This window comes from Marmota monax, unplaced genomic scaffold (assembly GCF_021218885.2).
Source record: "Marmota monax isolate L192 unplaced genomic scaffold, Marmota_monax_Labrador192_F-V1.1 WCK01_AAM20220418_F8-fsc00017, whole genome shotgun sequence".
In the NCBI taxonomy this organism is placed as follows: Eukaryota; Metazoa; Chordata; class Mammalia; order Rodentia; family Sciuridae; genus Marmota; species Marmota monax.
In genome coordinates, this window is record NW_026695241.1 from 24,117,229 (window position 1) to 24,138,278 (window position 21,050).

General features: G+C 38.0%; 1 protein-coding gene across 1 annotated transcript; it reads left to right on the plus strand.

Moving 5' to 3' along the window:
* The first annotated feature begins 9,566 nt into the window (after positions 1 to 9,566).
* Positions 9,567 to 12,976, plus strand: LOC124090442 (disintegrin and metalloproteinase domain-containing protein 20-like). Its single transcript, XM_046441128.2, has one exon. The coding sequence runs from the start codon at positions 10,294 to 10,296 to the stop codon at positions 12,748 to 12,750; it is 2,457 nt and encodes an 818-aa protein (XP_046297084.2). The 5' UTR covers positions 9,567 to 10,293; the 3' UTR covers positions 12,751 to 12,976.
* Positions 12,977 to 21,050: the final 8,074 nt, after the last annotated feature.

Sequence of the window (21,050 nt, forward strand, 5' to 3'; positions counted from 1 at the left end):
ACACATAGATATCATGCAGTGAGTCCTTCAGGTTTGTTGGGCAGTGTCCTTGTCTCTAAATGCTGTATACCCAGACATGCTTCGGATGTCCCCAAAATATGGTTTCCTTTAATTACCTTATCTCTCTTCTGTGCTCATGGCGGGACTTCTCTGGCTGGAGCTTCCAGCCCGGTTGTGGCAGCAGCTGTGCTATTGGGGATTTTTTCCTTAAGTTTTTATATCCAAGCTCCTGTATCCCCAGTCTGCTTTGAGTGTCCAGTTTTAGGTTCCAGAAAAATACTGCCCCGTTTTTTGTTCACACACCTTGCAGAGAAGCTGCCTGTCTGCTTTCTTAGTTTCATGCCACGGAGCTGCCAAAAATGTGATTCCGCTGTCTTTATCTCTTCCTGTTTGTCTTGATTTAAGTGTTTTTCCAACTTTTTCTAGCAAAACTCCTTTCAAATACACTATAGTAAAATAGCAGATACAGAAATGTGAAAAATGCCCAAAATAATGGAGTAAAATTCACTGTACTTATGGTGAGTTATGTGGGTACAGAAATTGAACATTGCCAGCACCCTAGATCTCCTTTATGTTCCTTTCTAATCACAATACTTGTCCTTCCATAAGAGGACACCTTTTTGGGAACCATTTGGTTTTACAGTTTTCTTTTGTAACCATGCAATGCAAGTAAATGTTTTGATTGTCTATTTTGTATTTAATGTAAATGGAATCAGCATGTGCATTTCATGTATGGCTTTGGTTCAACAGTATGCTTGTGAAGTTCAACAAAATTGTTCCATATTGTAGTTGTTTAATATCTGTGAAATAATCCATTGCTTAAATATAACTTTTAGAATCTGATGATGATGGATATTTGAACTGTTTAGCTATGGCTGTTACTAAAATTGCTTTTATGAATAGTCTCTTTTATGAACTTCTAACATGACATACAAGAATATTCTTAACTCATGAAAATTGTATATACTTTTTGGTGTATGTTATGGACTGAATTGTATACTCCAAGATGATGTAAAATTCCTAACTCCCAGTATCTCAGAATATGGCTTTATTTGGAAGTATGATTGTTGCAAATCTTACATGTTAAGAAGAGGTAATGCTAGAGTTATGGTAGGCTCCTAATCTGATATTACTGTTGCCTTTATGAAAAGAACGCCTTGTGAAGAGCCAAAAGGAAGTTGCCATGAGTAGATGGAATATTGGAATTATACATCTACTAGCCAAGAAATGCCTAAGATTGCTTGCAAATCACCAAAAGCTAAAAAAGCAAAGAAGGATTCTCCTACAGGTTTCAGAAGAAGCCTGGCCCACTGACACCTTAAGTTTGAACTTCCTGCCTCCAAAACTTTGAGATGACAAACTTGTTGTTTTTAAGGCAATCACTCAGTTTGTTGTACTTTGTTATGTTATGGTATGGAGCTGTTTAAGTCAACTTTTTCACTGCTGTGACTAAAAGACCTGACAAAATCAACTTTAGAGGAGAAAAAATTTATTTGGGGACTCAAGGTTTCAGACGTCTCCATTCCCTGGGCCTCCAGGTGAGGCAGAACTTCATGACAGAAGAGTGTGGCAGAGGGAAGCAGCTCACATGATGATCAGAAGCAGAGAAAGACTTTACTGGCCAGATACAAAATCTATATCCAAAAGGGATCCACCTCTTCTAGCCACACACTGCCTACCTTCACTTAGTTAATCCCATGGGAGGATTAATTCACCATTGGGTCAAGACTCTCATAACCCACTCATTTCTCCTCTAAACCTTGCATTGTCTCACACATGAGCTTTTGGGGGACACCTCACATCCAAACCATAACAATATCTGTAGGAAACAAATGTATTTTACATGTGCTCATTTTATTTTTTTATTGAAATTGTAGGACCATAAGCATACATTTATTAAACTTTAGCTGATGATATCAAAATGTTTTTCAAAGTTTTATACTAGTTTATGCTTCAACTAGCAAAAGTATAAGAGTTACATATAACCACAGCAATGTTGACTATACTGTCAGAGAAAATTTAGTAATCTCCATGGGTGATTTGTGGTTTCTTATTGAGGTTGCAATTTATATTTTCTGGTAATTATTGATGTTGAGAATCTTTTTATATGATTTATGTAATAGCCATTAGGATATCCATTTTTGTGACAGGTGTTCAAGTCTTCTGCACATTTTTTTTTTTTTTCAGTTGCTTCATCTTTTTTCTTTTAGAGCGCCAAAAGTTCTTTGTATATTTTGGGTAGACATGTTCAAATGTCTTTTCCTACTCTGGCTTGCCTTTTTTATTAATTGTGACCTAAAAGTGAACAGAAGTTCTTAATTTTAATGTAGTTCAGTTCAGCCATCTTTTCCTTTATTGTTAATACTTTTGTTTTATTTGAATTTTTCTATACTAAGTTTATGAAGGTAATCTTGTATATTAAGGATTGTGGTCCTCTATTTGCTTGGGATTTACCTATAGATCAGTTTGGAGAACTGACATTTGAATAGTTTAATCACAGATGTGATATATTTCTCAGTTGGTTTAGCGCTTAATTTTTCTCAGGAAAACTTTGCATTTTTAAAGTACATCTCTTGTACACATTTTGTGAAATTTATCCCTTTGCATAATTTATTTTTAATGCTATTGTGAAAGGTGTTTAAAATTAATTTTGGTTTGTATCTAGTACATAGACATACACTTGGTTTTTGTGTAATGGGCCTATATCTTACTGACTTGCTAAATTCAGTTATTCTAATTGCCTAGTTTGTACATTCCTTAGGATTTTCTACATTTATGATCATGATAGTTTTGACTAAAATGTTTTACTTCTTTTCAATCTGTATGTATCTCTTAAATTGTGGTAAAATATACATAATAATTTACTATCTTAACAATTTTTTACATTCATGGGCATTAAATAGAAATTGTTATGCAACTAGTACCACCATCCATCTCCAAAACTTTTTAGTCATTTCAAACTGAAGTGCTATGGTCATTAAACTCCCCTTTTCTCATCTCCCCCCCCCCCCCCCCCGCATTCCTGCCAACCACCAATCAATTTTCTGAAACTATATTAGGTACTTCATATAAGTGAATTTTTTAATTGACTGATAATATTGTACATCTGTATGGGTACACTATGATATTTTGATATCTTTATACATGTGTTGATTAACTCAAGTTAATTAGATTATCCATTGTCTCAAACATTTCTCGTTTCTTTGTGATAACAGTATTTAGGATATTTCTTCTAGCTCCTTTGGATTATATAACACTGTAGTGTTAGGTATTGTTAGGGTTTGGATGTGAGCTGTCCCCCCAAAAGCTCACGTGTGAGACAATTCAAGAAGGTTTGGAGGAGACATTAATGACTGGGCCATAACCTTAACATAATCAGTGAACTAATCCCTGATGGGATTAATTGAGTGGCACTAGGGGCAGGTGGGGTGTGACTATAGGGTATGTATTTTTTATCTGGCAAGTGGAGACTTTTCTCTCTGCTTTCTGATCATCATGTGAGCTGCTTCCTTCTACCAAATTTTCCTACCATGATGTTCAGCCTCACTTTGAGCCCCAAGGAGTGGCGCCAGCCTTCTATGGACTAAAACCTCTGAAACCATGATCCCTTATATAAGTTTTCCTCCTTTATGGTTGTTGTGGTTGGGTCCGTTCATCACAGTGGTGAAAAAGCTGACTAAAACAGATATAATCATCCTCTATGCATACAACATCAACACTTTATTCCTTTCTGGCTATGAGTTTGTACCCATTAAGCAATCTTTCTCCACATCCTGTATCTCTTTTCTCTTCCTTTCATGACCTCAGGCAAACATTATTCTGTTTAGTATTCTGTAAGCTCAGCTTTTTAAGATTTCACATTATGAGTGAGATCACATGATCTTTCTCTGTCTAGCTTGTTTTACTTAACATGCTCTCTAGTTTCATCCATGTTGGCAGGAAATGACAAGATTTTGTACTTTTTCATGGCTGAAAAATAGTCTATTGTGTATATATGCCACATTTTCCATACCTGTTCATCTGTTAAAATCCCCTACTATTTTTAAATTTTTTTTTGTAGATTGATAGAATGCCCTTATTTGTTTATTTTTATATGGTTCTAAGAATCAAACCCAGTGCCGCACACATGCTAGGCAAGTGCTCTGCCACTAAGCTACAGCCTCAGCCCAAAGTCCCCTACTACTTTTGTATTGTAGATTATCTCTCCTTTTAGATGTTTTAGTATTTGCTTTATATATTAATGTGCACCATATTAGGTGCCTATATATTTACAATTGTCTTCTTGCTATATTAACCCCCTTATCATTATACAATATTATTATTTATTTCCTTCACGGTTTTTGGTTAGTCTATTTTGTCTGATATAACGAGAGCTATTTCTGTTATTTTTTTTTTGGGGGGGGGTGCTGGGGATTTACCCTAGGGTCATGCCTGCCAGGCCAATGTTCTACCATTAAGCTACTACTCTACTCTTGCTCATTTTCAGTTTCCATTTACATGGAACTGTTTTTTCTATCATCTCTTCTGTCATCGTATGTATGTCTCTGTAGGTGAAGTGAGTTTCTTTTAGGCAGCATATATCTGGATATATGTTTTTTAAAATCCATTCAGTGACTTTGTCCTTAAATTGGAGAAATTCAATTCACTTACATTCAAGGTAAATTAATGATAAATAAGGATTTACTACTGTAGATTGGGCTTCTTTCTCACAGCTTCATATATCACCTTCTCAGGGACTGCCACAGAGATTCTAACCCTTCTCTGCCTGCCTGGCTTCTCAGGCCTTTCTTTGAAATCTTGGTGGAAGGAGTTGAGGGTATAGCTTAGTGCTAGAGTGCTTGCCTAGCATGCATGAGGCCCTGGGTTCAATCCTCAGCACCACATAAAAATAAAATAAATACCATAAAGGTATTGTGTCCATCTACAACTAAATAATAATAATAATAATAGTAATAATAATAATAATAAAAGAAATCTTGGTGGAAGCCTCCATGAGCCCCTCACTCTAGTATCCTGCATTCCTGCAGAACCAGCACCACATGGATGATACTTAGGTCAGCCACCAGCTCGAGCAGTATTTAGGCCTCCTTGACCATGGCCACAGCAGTCTCTGGGTGCCTGGGTAATCTAGCATGGTGAAATGAATCCTGAGGAAGGAATTTTCTAGGCAACCCTATTTGAGCACAGTGCCCCAATTTTTACTAAATGAATTTTCATTTTTATCCCCATGAGCCTGTTATGGGTGTGGTTTTGTGTATTCTGACATACCTTGAAAGATACCTTTCCTAGTTTTTGTGCCAAGTACATAGCTTCTCTTTAGCGGTGGTAATCTCTTCAACATCTACAGCTTCTTTGACTCTAATCTTACATGTGCTTTTCATGCCAAAATCCAAGTTTAAAAAAATCTCTTCTGTTCTCTGTTCCCAATTATCACAGTAAACCTGGCAAAAAGCGGCTAGTAATACTCATGCCACCATCTGAATACTGTGTTGCCTTGAAATTTTTCTGCCAGTTTAATTAGTCCATCGCCTTTAATTTAGGCTCACAGAAAGTCTCAAGTCATGGGCAAAACTTTGTGGCCAGAATGTAACGCTAATGACCTCTAGTACAATTCCCAATAGAATCCTTTCCCTTCTAAAAATTCAAGGACAGTCCTTATTGTCTACATTCCTATTGGCATTCTGATCTTCTGACCTCCCACCAGAATTGCCCATTAAGAAGGGAAGGGAGGGTTAATTCAAATAGATTACCAAAACCTTTTCCCATATGTTTTTATCTGATTTTTATCAATACCCAGAGAAGTATCTTAATACCTGCAAGTGACTTCTGGAATTTTCTATGTCTTTTGTCTCTCAAGATTGGTTTTCTATATTTTGGAGCTATTTATTACATTGCTACAAATTCCTGTTGAATTTTATATTAAATCCATGCTCTGTGTCTCTTACTACTTTTATCTTTTATCGTATTATATGGCTTTCTATAGATCTCCTTTGTAAATTATAATTTGAGGAATTCCAAATATTTTGTATTACAGGTTACTGCCTTTTAATTAAGAGTTGATCCTGATCCACAGGAACATATTAAGATATTTTAGTCTGTGTGGAGGGCCATTAGGTGTATGTCTTAATATGGGACAAGGTATCCTTTAGCAGGGTACGTTTCTCACTTGAGGCAATTACAAAGTTTCAAGCTAGGTTTCTCAGATAGGAGAGACCTGGGCTTTTTCACTGTAAAGCATACTGCCAACCATCCAAGTCCCACTAGAAATACTCATTTCAAATCCCCAAGTTTTGAGACTGGGTGTGTGGCTCAATGGTAGAGTGTTCACAGAGCATATGTAAGGCACTAGGTTGGATTCACAGCACCACATATAAATTAATTAATTAAGTAAAGGTCCATCTACAACTTAAAATAAAAACAAAGTTTTCTCCTTTACTATTACTGCTCTACCATGTCCCACAAGAATGTCAGGAAATGAATGTGCTTAACTCTCATTGTGATTCCGCACTACCCACAATATTTTGATCTTCAGTGAGGTTGGTGCTGTGGTAAAACAAAGAAGAGATTCTTTCAGGTCCATCATGATAAGCTGTGTGATCTGAGAAAGTGGGGTCTTGGACCATCATCATCAGTAGAGTTAAATCCAGCTGCCCCACCTCCCAGTCCTTGAGGCACTTATGGACATCATCCCAGTAGTCACTTGATCCCCCTGCTCAGTTGCAACACAAGGGCACTTCATCACAATCAACAGTGAGTGGTAATTTATGTAATTGTGATGCTACTCCGTGCTCATTCCCCATTGGTCGTGAGTTCACCAGTGTGTCTCAGGCCACGCACATGTGCACACCAATCCCAGATGCTTATTTTCCTGTCTCTTTCTCCCTCTCTCTGTCAGAATCAGTCCTGGTACCAGATGCTGTATCTGTCAAGATCCAGTCCAGAACAGAGAAACCCACCAAGAGACATTACAATAGGAAGTTTTTGAAAAGGTATTAGAGGACTGAAATGATTAGAAGAGAACACTGAGGTACAGGAGGTGGGATTTCTCAAAAGGAGGTACTTCTCCAAGAAAGGGGAAGAGGTTGGGGTTATGGTAACCTAGATGCTTTTATAATGGGCCTCAAAGATCTGGAGCTGAGATGAGGATAGGTGGTGCTGGTCATTTGGGAACAAAGGAAAGGTGCAACTGATAGCTGGACCTCTTAGAAAAGGATGCTGAGGTGCCGCAGTCTGGCTGGGCACACAATCACGAGCCACCACACAGCTTGTAGATTCAAACAGCAACTCTTTATTCCCGAACTCACACCAGCCGTCTACAATCACGTTCTGGGGAAATCCACGTTCTCTTCCCAAATCCACCTTCTCTCCCAAATTCACCTCCACTGGGCTTCTATCTCCAAAATATACTGTCTGAATCCCGTGAGAACTCAAGGGGAACTCAGGCAGCAGGATACGCCCTATTCCCAGCAGGAATAATCTTAAACCTTAAACCTGGAACCTAAACTGGGAACGCCCTAAACAGGATTATCTTAAAACCGGGAACACCCTAATCTGCCTTGGTCCTTGAGCAAGGTCACTTACATTCAATGTCACTGCAACATGTCAGCAACATGGGGTACGCTGGCAAGGAAATTGTCATACCTACTTGGCTAATGGCTCCCAGCACTGAGGTAGTGGTGGTACCATAGGGGCTTGGGAAAAGGTCCTCCAAAAGTGACGACTCAGATCTGAGGGAGGGTGCTCCCAACTTGCACTTGGCATCAAGGCTCTTTGTGTCATGGTCTGATAGAGCTGGTAGTGGAACATCTGAGGAAGGGACATTGTCAGGCTGTATTGATTGCCCAGGGTCCTGGAATGTCCTGATATGACTAGATCTCAAGACTTCTGAGCAGGGAGCACTGTCTGCTGGCTCTTGTACCTTGGAAGGGACTTGATGAAGCTTTCTCTGTTTCTGTATCAACCAAATGTCACCACCAGAGCAAAGAACCATGGCTGTGGTATGCAGACAGTACCCCGCCCCAAAAGTAGCATTCCTAAAAGTTTTTGCCTTTTTTTTTTTTTTTGTATTTTTCTCCTTCTAGTGCTCTTCTAGGCAAAACTCTATAGGAATCCTATTCACAATGGGTAAACATAATGTGCAGAATATTATGTGGAGCTAAACAGTCCTGCCATAAATTTAGGTTTGTAATTCAGAACATAGTTGATGGGGAGCATAAAAACTCTTACTTTTTTTTTGTGTCAGGTTAACAAGTTACATTTATATGTGTGCAATTGACTGATATCTTCTACTTTATTGTGTTTCATTTACTGAAATCTTCCTGAATTGATTTCATGACCTAGTAAGGTTTGTGACCCTTGTTTGAGAAATGTTGAAATAGGTCATTTGTAAAAGGAGACATGGCACAATGGGCATCTTGAGGAGTCTGAAGTAGCTCTTTGAAGTTGAAAAAAGAGTTAATGATTGAGGCAGAAGGAGAATCTCGTGGTGTTTGGAGTTTTAGTCATGTCAGTGGAAGGACTGTGCAGCGGACACCACTTCATGTAATTTGTGGGAATGAAGCATTCCTTATTGCTGATGACAAAGACTTGCCTATCACAAACATTCCTCACCATAAACTTTTCTATAAACCTTGTATTTTTGACAATTGTTAGGATGTTGTTATCTTCTCTCTGAGTCTTTTTCATAATCCTATCCCACTACCCATTTCCATATTATTATCTAAAACTCTAATAAATTCCAAGGATATGATGAAGAGAAAGATGGAAAGGACATCTGGTGAACGGAGTGCATCTTTCTCAGAAATGCTTTGTGTCAGAGGTATTTTCTAGTGACAGTGGTTTCCTCTGTGGTATTCATTAGCCACTCATTAGTTTTGGAATCCTACCTAGATGGGTGCATGGTTTTGTTGACTTTCAGTTCCAAGAGTATTGCTCATATTCTGTGCTGCTGATCCCAGTTACATCCTTACTTAGGACATTTAAGCCCACAGTAGGTGATAACAATGTGGCTCTAAGTTTGTTTTAATTTTGATCTCAAAGACAAGGCAGATTATTAATTTGGCATTTAGGTGAAAATCAGTAAATGACCCAGATTAGCTTTTACCTGAGAGGAAGTTTGTATCCAATAGTAGTGAGGTTTTCAAGTCCACTCATTGTGGTCTTATGAGCTTTTTAATGAACTCAAGGCTGAATCTTCTTGATGCAGCATTCTTTGGAAAGTTGACATTGAATAGGATCGATCTAGGTTACTAAGCAGCCATTGGAAAACTAGAATTGAGTTCATATTGACATGACCACAGGAGCCCCTCAGGATTTAGAACATGAGGCTGGTGGGCTGTTTGGGGAGAAGGCTATGTCTGCAAGCTACGGTAGGAGGCAGCCGGGCTGTATGCCCTGCCCCTAATAATTTCCCCCACCCCATTACTTCATCTGTTTCCCTTCTTTTTTTTTTTTTTGAATATCATCAATTGGAGGAGATCAACCACTACTTCTGAGCCTTTTAAGTGGGGCCTTTTGGCTGTAAACTTAGCATTGGGACTACATAAGATTTCTGGAGTGGGGTTGGGTAGGGGCAGTGTAAAAGCAAACTGCATGAATAAAGTAACCATGAATAATGGGTTTTGTCTGGGTCATTCACATGTTTGCTGACAGTGTGGAGTGCCCATGGGTTTTTGGGTAGCAGAGGAATTTGCGTAAGATATATCTTTTCAAACTGGAAAACTTATTATTATAATTTTACATATTTAAAGAAGAGTGTATAGTGCTGGGGATTGGCCTAGCATGTGCACGTATTGGGTTCCTTTCCCAGTATCATAAAAGAGACCAACTGCCTAGTATGTAATGAAACTTAATGTATCTGATATCCAGGTTTGACAATTATCTGCCTATGTCAAATCTTACCTATTTCTCTGGGAGCCTACACACAGACACACACGCACACACACACACACACACGTGTCTGTGTGTGTATTTATATTAGAATATGCAAATCCCATGCATGTTATTGCTTCAAATCTGGTCCCAATTCAAGAATCACTTTAGCCTCACTTTCTTCTTTTTTTTCTCCCATCTTTCCTGTTCCACTGAGTCCATTCCAGCCCTTTTTATTTTTCACTTTCAGTACTGCAGCTCTGATGGTCCAACTCCACCAGGATACAGATCCATAAAGATCAGCCCAGCACTCTGAACAGCTCAGAGGGAGGAGCCTGACCAGCAGTTCCTCATGCTATTGCCTTGTTCTTTTTCTCTGGACAGGTGGCTTCTTAATGACAGATCCTTAATGACAGATCCGTAATGGCTGTGGTTGAGACTCTGATGCACATCAGGGTCACTTTTCTACCGGTCTGGCTTGGGATATCTCTGTCCATTCCTGACCTCTCCCAGGCCAGTCCCTCCCAGCATTTCACCTCCCCAGAAGTGGTGATCCCCTTGAAGGTTATCAGCAGGGACAAAACTGCAGAGGCTCTGGGATGGCTCTCCTATAGTCTGCGGTTCGGAGGCCAAAGACATGTTGTCCACATGAAGGCCAAGAAGCTGTTAGTTTCTCCACACCTTCCAGTGTTCACTTACACAGAGCAGCATGTCCTCCATCAGGATCAGCCCTTTGTCCAGGATGACTGCTACTATCATGGTTTTGTGGAGGGGGTCTCTGAGTCCCTGGTTGCCCTCAGCACCTGTTCCGGGGGCTTTCAAGGAATGCTACAGATAAATGAACTTGCTTATGAAATTAAGCCAATAAAGCTTTCTGTTACATTTGAACACTTATTATATAAGATAGACACTAATGAGACACAGTTCCCACCTATGAGATGTGGGTTAACAGAAGAGAAAATAGCACGTCAATTGGAATTGCAAATGTCACATAATTTCACTCTGAAACAAAGTTCTTATTTGGGGTGGTGGATCCACTCACGTTTTCTTGAGGTAGCAGTGGTTGTGGACTATCATAGATATGTTTTCTCCGAAAGGAATGTGACAACGATAAAGTTGGACATAATTAATGTTGTCAATATAGTGAATTCCTTATATCAGGCTTTGGAAATTGACATAGTTTTGACTGGGTTGGAGGTCTGGACTACAAATAATCCAATTAATACCAGTGATGACTTAGATTATGTTTTGGACTACTTTTGTACTTGGAAGCAAAATAACCTTGATGGACGTCTGCCTTATGATGTTGTACATCTGTTTATGAAAGAATATTATGGTGGTGGGAAACTTGGTGTCGCCTATGTTGGAGGAGCATGCCGTGCTCTTTATAACTGTGGAGTTGAATTGTTTAGAGACAACCAACATTCCAATTTTGCAATTGCTATGAGCCATGAGCTTGGTCATAATTTGGGTATGTGGCATGATGAACGATATTGTGGATGTGGATCCAGGACATGCATAATGAATCGGTACTACACTTTTTCATTTAGATTTAGCAATTGCAGTTATGCCGAGTATTGGGACAATCGTCGGAATACATGTATTTATTCTCTTGCACATGAATCGGATGTCTTTAAGATTAAATACTGTGGGAACGAAGTAGTTGATGCAGGAGAAGAGTGTGATTGTGGATCTGTCCAGCAGTGTGCAAGAAATCCCTGTTGTCAGTCTAACTGCACTTTCAGTCCTGGATCATCTTGTTCTTTTGGGCTTTGTTGCAAAGACTGTAAATTTAGGCCACCAGGGACTTTATGTAGACATCCGCTCAATAAATGTGACCTTCCAGAGTGGTGCAATGGGACATCCCATCAATGCCCAGATGATGTATATGTGCAGGATGGAAGCCCTTGTAGTGACAATGCCTACTGCTATAAAAAGACATGTAATACCCATGATTTACAGTGTAAAGAGATTTTTGGCAGAGATGCAAGGAGTGCATCTCAGAGTTGCTACAATAAAATCAACACCCAAGGAAATCGTTTTGGGCACTGTGATATTGTAGGCACAACATATACCAAATGTTCGGAACCTGATATCATGTGTGGAAGGGTTCAGTGTGAAAATGTGAGCCGACTTCCCTTTCTCCAATCACATTTTACAGTGCATCAGCTTCACTTCAATCAAAACACTTGCTGGGGCACTGATTATCATTTAGGGATGTCCATACCTGATATTGGTCAAGTAAAAGAAGGCACCTCATGTGCTCCAGGAAAGATCTGCATCAGTAAGAAGTGTGCAAGTATGGTTCAGCCGTCCGAAATCTGTCAGCCTGAGACCTGCAACATGAGGGGGGTCTGTAATAACAAACATCACTGTCACTGCAACCATGAATGGTCACCTCCCAACTGTAGTAACAAAGGCTATGGAGGTAGTGAAGATAGTGGTCCACCTCCTGGGAAACCCGTTCCAGAGTTCAATGTGACTAGAACTACCACAGGAAATGCGCCTGGGCCCGAGACTGGAAGTGCTACCGGAAATGTGCCTGGAAGAACGACTGGAATTACCATGGGAAATTCACCCGGAGCAACGCCTGAAAGCACCATGAAATATACGTCTGGACAAACCACTGGAAAAACTGGAAGGACTCAAAGTACCACTGGAAATGCACCTGGAGGAACCACCGGACATGTGACTGGAAGTGCGTTGAAAAAGAGAAACTCATGGATATTATGGCCCCTTATCTTGCTTCTTTTAATTTTATGTTTACTCGCTATGCATTATCTAGCAATGAAAAAGAAAAAGAAAACTGATATTGGTCAAGCAAAACCTAAGGAGAAGAAAGTGGAAGAAATGGAAAAGGAAGAAGTCATACCTAATTAAAATGATCTCTAATTTTTAACAGTGGAGAAAAACAGGGCATGTCGTTCTCAACAGAAATTCAAAGGTTTTTCATGCCAGGATCATAAGCTGTAAATATTAAAGCAAAGGATTCCCACCATGTTATTTATTCTTTTGTGTTTTAAACATTAAAGGTTCGTTTTCCCAAACAATTATCCTTTTTTTCCCCTTCCACAGGTGTGGGGATACCAGGGATTGAACCCAAGTCTCAGCACTGAGCCACATCTCCAGCCCATTTTATTTTTTATTTTGAGACAGGGTCTCACCAAGTTGCTGAAGCTGGCTTTGAACTAGCAAACCACCTGTCTCCGCCTCCCAAGCCACTAGGATTACAGGCATAGAACACCACGCCCAGTCAGAAGTTATCATTTTATGTTTCCAGAGCAAAGACATTTTTAAGGTGTTGGTCAGTATTTCAGGCCTCTCGATTTTTTATTCTATGTAATTTGCAGGATGTGCCTCTACAAAGGCCATTTCTGTTGGCCCATTTAGTTGTGGCCAAAAGAGCAATTAAAGTAGGCCTGGAGAGATGGATGAGAGGAGAAGAGGGTTTTCATTCCTTTCTTTCCTATGTACTTAATACTACCATCAGCATTAGTTTGATTGGGTTCATTCATACTAGCTGTTGGGCTTTGGAGTCCAGTTGGTTGTCACTAGCAGAACCACCCTCATATTTTCCAAGGTGTAAAAGCAGCAGTTAACCACTGGCCCCTCAGTGATCTGTGTTGCAGCTCTGGGGTTAGCTGAGTGGTTGCCTCTGAATTCCTGAAGCACCAGTATCAGCTGTTCATGTACCTCCTCCAAGATGTGTGTGCCTGTTCTGCAAGGGGTCTCCCTTTAATCACCTCTACTCTAATAAACCTGAATTTTTTGCTGTGATCTCCTGACCCTGGGCATATTTGGTGCTTTCTGTAGTTATCATTCTGAGAGGTCAAGTGCTGCAGACACAGGCACTGAATTGGAATTCAGAATGCAAGATGTTTATTAGAGATGCAGATTTGGAGAGGCCAGGTTGGATGGAGATGAAGCCAGTGTTTGCACACAAAGAAATTAAGTTGTGTTCAGGCCTTAAAGAAGCTTTAACCAATATGGGTAAAGACAGTGTATCAAATGTTGTCTGTCAGATGTTTTACTCCGTGGGCCACAGTGGCAGGGTTCTTCATCCCTGTGCTCTGATATGAAAGGTATACAGCATTAGTTGTTCTGGACTTCTTCCTTCATTGTTGTTCTGTGTGTTGTTTCCCTGAAGTTCTAAGTTTGATAAGGGTAAGATCTCTGATCCCTGACCACATCTTTTCTGTTACTCTAATAGTGTTTGTAGGCATTAACCATGGAAATCCTTTATGCAATCTGTGTACTGATTAATTCCCTTTGAGAGATGTAGAGCTATTTCGTTTTTGTGCCTTCTTACGTGTCTAGTTAGAGGGGGGGTCTAACTTAGAGGGGTTTTTCAAGGAATTTGTTCAATTCTCCTGTGCTTTCCTATTTGTGGGCATAATAGTTTGTTCAGAGTATCTTTTCATTTCTTTTTTTGCCTTTAGGAAATATGGTGGCATTTCCTCATTCCTTCCTGATGCTGTTTCTATTTTCTCAATGTTGTCTTGAAGCAGTTTTGCTAGGGATTTATCAACTTGATTATTCTTTTCAAGGGACCAGTGTTAGGAGCCATCTTTGGGCTGTGTGTGGATGGTTGTGCATAGTAGCCTCCTGAGGGGATAAGTCCTGACATTGGGAACTTTCCAAGGCACTCCCCACAGGATTGACTGCCTGATGCAGGTGAACTTTCCCCCTCAAGCTCTGCCAAAGATGCCATGCAGCCAGCACCTGAGATGGGAGTAGCCTGCCAAGATGTTAATCAGTCTGTGACTGCAAGACCCCCTGAATCAAAACTCCTCCTTTGATTCCTTATCCCTGCCTTTTATGTACCCCCTTAGGTAAAACACCAGAGCCATTTTTTGTGTAGTTCCGGAACCCATGTGGACTAGATCTATCAGGGGCTTTGCTTTCTGTAAATATATTTCTGAGTGTTTGTATGTTGTTATTTACTAATTGTTTAAGATTGTAAGTTTTAGGGTGGCTTGGATTACCCTGGGCTGGAAGAAAAAACCCTTAATTAGACACTGCCCGTTTTCCCCTCCCCCCCCCCAAGTACTATGGTGCTCAATGTGGACCTGACCATGTGGATGAAGTTAAAGTAAATAGACACTCGATTAAATGGGGCTTGAACACCCCCAGATTCAGAAGATAAAAATTAAAGCACGCCACACCCACCTCAAAGAAATAGAGGGTGCATCACAATCTAGAGAGAATTGGGAGGCAGGAAAGTTTGATATCTTGATATAAAACCGAAGCAAAACTCTTCCAGAAAAGAAGACTATCCACTTAAAAACCTCTGTAAAATAAGTTAAGGGAAAAAAGAAGATTTATCTACTTTCGGGAATGTTTAAGCAATTTAATCAGAGCTACCCCTCCCCATCCACAACTTCTGCCTTCAATCTGGGCTGAGACAGTAACCCAAAGCAGAGACAATGCCACCTCTGCCTGCCAGTAGTCAGCAAAAGGCAGGGAGAAGCAAATGGAAAAAGCCCCAGGACGCTGCCCCAGAGGGATGCAAAGCAGGGAAGCACAGGCAGGCAAGCTAAGGGCTTGAGATGCTGAAAACTAGGGGAACCCTGGGGGAATTGGCAGCAGAGTGCTTGCTGGAGGAGCTAAATGCCTAACAGCACCAACTGCTTGCAGAGACCCAGGGCCCAACCAGAGGCCTCTGAGGATAGCGGAGATGTGGGCGCTCACCCCCGGCCTTGGGAGCCTGGCATAATAAGGAAAGGCAAAGCAGCATTGGTGTCTCACGTGACCCAAGGTGAATGGCACAGAGTCATAGCTCAGATAATTCCCAGACTGACAAAATTCCACAAAAGCCCACTAGCATTATAACTTCCCACGGGTGAACATGGGTGTCATGAGTGGTTTCTACAAACTCAGTCTGAGGCACAGTTAGATTCAGCCAAATCTGTTTCATTAATGGTCATCACATTTCAGGCACACGTCCTAATTCTGAGTCTTAACAGTCTACACCCAAGGATCCCAGATGCTCACCCGTGACGTGTCTTAAATCTGGGTCCCTGGAACTCAATCCTGGTGATCCCTGCAGGAGGAGTCTGGTGCAGGGGGACAACACCGACAAAAGTCTCCGTCTTTCTGTCTGGGTCCTCTTAGTCCTGCCGGGCCCCAGAAGGCTGGGATTTTAAGTCCTAGTTCAGTTGTGCTTGCAGCTGATAACTGGGTGACCTCTGGGGTCTATGCCGGGGTGTAGACTCGTAACGTCACTATCCTAGGTCTATCTATGTTCTGCAGCTATATCTAAGTTTTGCAGTTTACATGTGTACATATGCTTACCGTCTTTATCTAACACACACACTAATTAATATAATCCACAATCAACAGTCCTATAATATTTTCTGTACTCATATCAATGAGAGGCACTCAAGACAGGACAGCGTACACAGTGGGGACCCCAGAGCTGCAGGCAGAATTTCAGGTGGCATGGAAGGCACAGAAGGGCAGATCTGACAGTGCGGCCAGGGCGACTAGGGCAACTTGGCGGATATCTTCAAGTCTGAGTAAATAGAAAACAGGTTTACGTATGACTAACTTGGTTATAAATATATAGAACAGTCAATTTAAAAATTTTGAGGCCTCTTCTTAAGAACAAATATTAATGTGCTAATGTAAACCAAAACTTTAACCTATACATTGAGATGACAATAACTGCATAAAACATTAATCTACCTCATTCCAATAGAATAATTACTTATGCCTGGTAATTTTATTGCTTAAAAAATAACTAATTTTTAATAAATTAAGATGCATATATTTATACTTAAACAATAACATTATAAGATATAACAATGTATTTTTACTTAAACAATAATAATATTATAAAAATATATTTATTTTTTAGTTGTAGATGGACCCAATATTTTTATTTTATTTTTATGTGGTGCTGAGGATGGAACCCAGGGCCTGACACGTGCTACGTGAGAGCTCTACCGCTGAGCCCCAACCCCAGCCCAATTTTCAAATACCACCTCAAGTTCCAATTTTCAATCTTTACTTTGAAAGCTAACTTTAACTCATATTAAAACATCAGTGATTATGATAATTATTGCTAATTCATATATATATGTATATATTCATATATATATGTATATTATATATATATATATATATATATATATATATATATATAATCTGTTTCCTAAATATGTAAACCCTTAAAACCTAAGGTTTAAAAGAACATTTTGCTAAACTAATGCTCTATAAACTAGTTTCTGACTCATACTAATATAAACAATAAAATATCTAATCATAGATTTATTCTTCTATAATTATATAAGACTTATATGTTACTGTCTACAATAAGAAGTAAACTTAACTATATATTTAAAAGACAATTGAGAGACAGTAACTTATTTAAAAGGTAACATTATAAGGTATAACAATGTATTAAGAGTTTCTCTCTAAAAGGGATTAAATATTCTCTTAATTTGTCCATGTCATATTCTAGATACAAAAATGGATCAACTAGATTATGTTAACCCAAGGAATTCCATACCAAAGTTTATAGACTTATATTCAAATGAGAAACTAAAATTAATTTCAAGATTAAGACACCTTACTTATCTTTTGACACGAGACCCATTGTTTTAAAAATTAAGAGGTATACATAAAAATCTTATAGGATTTTACTGTCCATAGTTATGTCTGTTTCCTATACATTTAGAAATACATATTTTATATAAAAATAGTATCATGTTGATATTTTCAAAACTTGTAAAATCTTTTTTAAATTGTTCATTGTTGATACTGTTTTAAAATGTTATGTTTAATGCCAGATTTCTATCATACAGTTCCTTTATCCAAAACCTTATATTAAATATTTGAGTTGATCTTACTACTTAATACACAGTAATTAAAGATATTCATACAGCTTACATCTTTATACATAAAGATTGTTTTGACACAAATCTCTTATATCATTTCTTGGTCAATGCCATATAAAGTTCTAATTTTCATAAATAATTCATTAAATAATTGTCCTAAAATATACTACTGACTTGCTTTTCCCATCAAATTTAAAGTAACGATCCCCCATATTAGATCAACATTAGATTTAATGATGATAACAATTTTTCCTAAATTGGTAAGTAAAAGGCTATTCATTCTTCTATTTTATTTTTTGTTATTAGTAATTAATAAAAAATATTTTTCCTGGGATAGGATAGTGGATGAGTGGTAGAGCACTTGCCTAGCATGTGTGAGGCACTGAGTTCGATTCTCAGCACCACATATAAATAAACAAATAATAAAGGTCCATCAGCAACTAAAAAAAATTTAAAATATATTTTTCCTATCCTCACTAAATAAATATATTTCTTATTCTAAAAGGGTGTCTCTTTATATCTTCCATGTCTGTTGGGAGGCTATCTCTCCTAAGTTAAAACTCTGCCTCTCACCTCATTCAAAGTTAAGATAATCATCCAAATTCATTTAAAGTTAGAATCAAAATGTAAATTTTTATTATACAACTCACTGTATTCTTAAACAAAAAATACTATATAATATATGGATATCAGTTATAGAAAATTATATTCCTTAACTCATAGCTATTATGATAATTACACATAGTTTTACTCTTGTTAATTTCATTGCATTTTCCCCTACAAACCTTACAGCTATTGGTTGTTAATGTCTTACACAAGTATCAATTCGAGTATATCAAGTTAATTTAAGACAATAAGGTATTACCTATAGAAAAAAACAAGTTATAAAGCTGACTTTCAACATCTATACAAACTCCCTTTTATAATTTTGTTGCTCAGCCTATTACTAAAGTCAAAACCAAATTATATATTTGATAACAATTAGGCTTTTACTTACTATAATCCTTTTCCAACTCTATAATATTGGCCTGCGCAAGCCTAATAAGTAACTCTTGCCAAGTTTCCTGGCCAACTAAAGATAGTAAATCTCTTCTTATTATTGAAATATTTGTACTACACTAGGCCATTGTGTATAGTTTAAGCTAATGATATATATATAATAATGATATATATATATATATATATATATATATAGTTTAAGCTAATGTATATATATATATATATAAAACTTTTTATTCAATTTTAAAAAATACAAAAGTGGGAAAACAGGACCCTAAAAGTCCCTACTAAATCTCACAAAAATATTTAAAAACTCTTTTTAAAATTATGATACTGAAACTCTTATTGCTGCTAAGCAACCTATGGTACAATTGACTGAATCAGATTTCAAAGGATAAAAATCTAAACCTGTCATCGTGGAAAGGGCTGAAGAACCTGACACCGGAAGGTACATTTCCAGCCACAGTGGTTATAGTTATGTAGTCCTTATGAGCAATATCAGGTAAGTAAAATCTATGGAGAGATTTCTGTGAACTCATTCCGCTGGTCCACTTTAATGTACCTTGTAATATGGGCTGGAGAATTCATCCCAGTATTTATTAATAATACTCATATGATGGATGGTCTTTCAGATACTCATATTACATCCATTCATGTGGCTAGATTTAAACATAATAGCTACAGTAGCAGCCTAACTACATGTTGGTCCCTTAGTGAACATACCAGTTATTTAAAAGTAACTTTTGAGGAAAGACAACATGGGAAGAAAGTAGACCCACCAGTCATGCTGGTCCTTAGAACTTACGATTGTACTTATATATCTGGACAGTTATTAAAATAGAATGATTATTGAAATAGATTTTTCTCATAGCAAGCCAGTTATTTCCACAAAATATCCACCAATATTTTACTGCCCTAATCATTCTACAATAGAACTTGGCATTTTTACTGAATGAATGAAGTATATAAATGCTTTGCCAGTGTAACATAAAATCTCTGGAGGTGATTGATATGTTTTGGATTGATTTTCAAAAACTTGATAAAAGACAGTTATATCAAGATGCCAGCAAAGCCAGGAGGACTTAACATGGAAGTAGTGTCACTAAGTGTTTCACTTCTACTTCTTAGAAGAAATTTGCAAACAACCATGTTTAATTTAGATTCTTAATTTAGTAAAAGATCTAAAAAGCTAAAAAATAATTGAGTTATCTAAAACTATTTTCAGAATACCAAATTAAGATGAGATATACTATCATTTTGATTCCATATGATTTAAATTACTCCCTAGTGTTTGGGTATTATTTATAGCCATATAATGAAGGCCAAATTAAGCCTGGCAAACTGATTGATGTTACTCTAGAAAGGTTAATAACTCACATTTGGATTTATCACAGTCATTTCTTATTTGATGATAATTTGAGTCTTATGTATCTTACTGTATTCTTTCAGGCTTATATCTTCCTCCATATTCACTATATTTATGGACATAATCCATTCTCTCATGATGATAGGACCCCTGAAAGTTTCATTCGTAATATTCTAACTTCAGGAAAGATGATATCAAAAAAGATCTCTGGCATTTAATTGTTGCCTCATTTTCCCTGTCCTACAAATGGCCCCATATCTAACTTTATAGGCAGGACACACTGCTGTGGCCTGTGAACCTATATTTAATCCTCTTATATTTAATTATTGGAGACATAATAGTATCCTGTAAATTGTAAAAAATGTAATCTAAGCACATTTTCTTAATAACTTGGCTCAAAATATTTCTAAAGTCCTATACAGTTAGTAAGTATGGATAAGATTAAATATTTTAAAAGCCATTATTATAGATATCAATACTAAGCTTTCTGCTCTCAAATTCTAAAAAGGCTTAAATGCCATGCTAAATATAAGTATACCTGTATTACTGCAGCCGATTTCATGCTTCCCAATAAAATTGGGAAAAACTTAGTGATCATCTGATGCATAGTTTAACATAACAATAATAACTGTTTAAGCCTGTGGGGATACATCAAAGCACCCAGGCAGGATACTTAAAAAAGCAGGACTAAGCTCATGGGCCCTGCACCTCTAGCTTGTCAAATACTTTGTAAATTGATTGGCTCCCATCCTAAAAACATGTTGAACATTCTACATGGTATATTATTGAAATGATGTGTTTTCTACTAATTCTTTTTATATCATAATAGTAGACCATGACGCCCTCACATCAAGGACCCAGTGATTCAAAGTTATAACCCCTCGTCCTCATTTATAAGTTAAGAATGGGGGAGATGTCACAAGCTGTCCTTGGGCTGTGTGTGCATGGTAGCCTTGTGAGGGGATAAGTTTGGC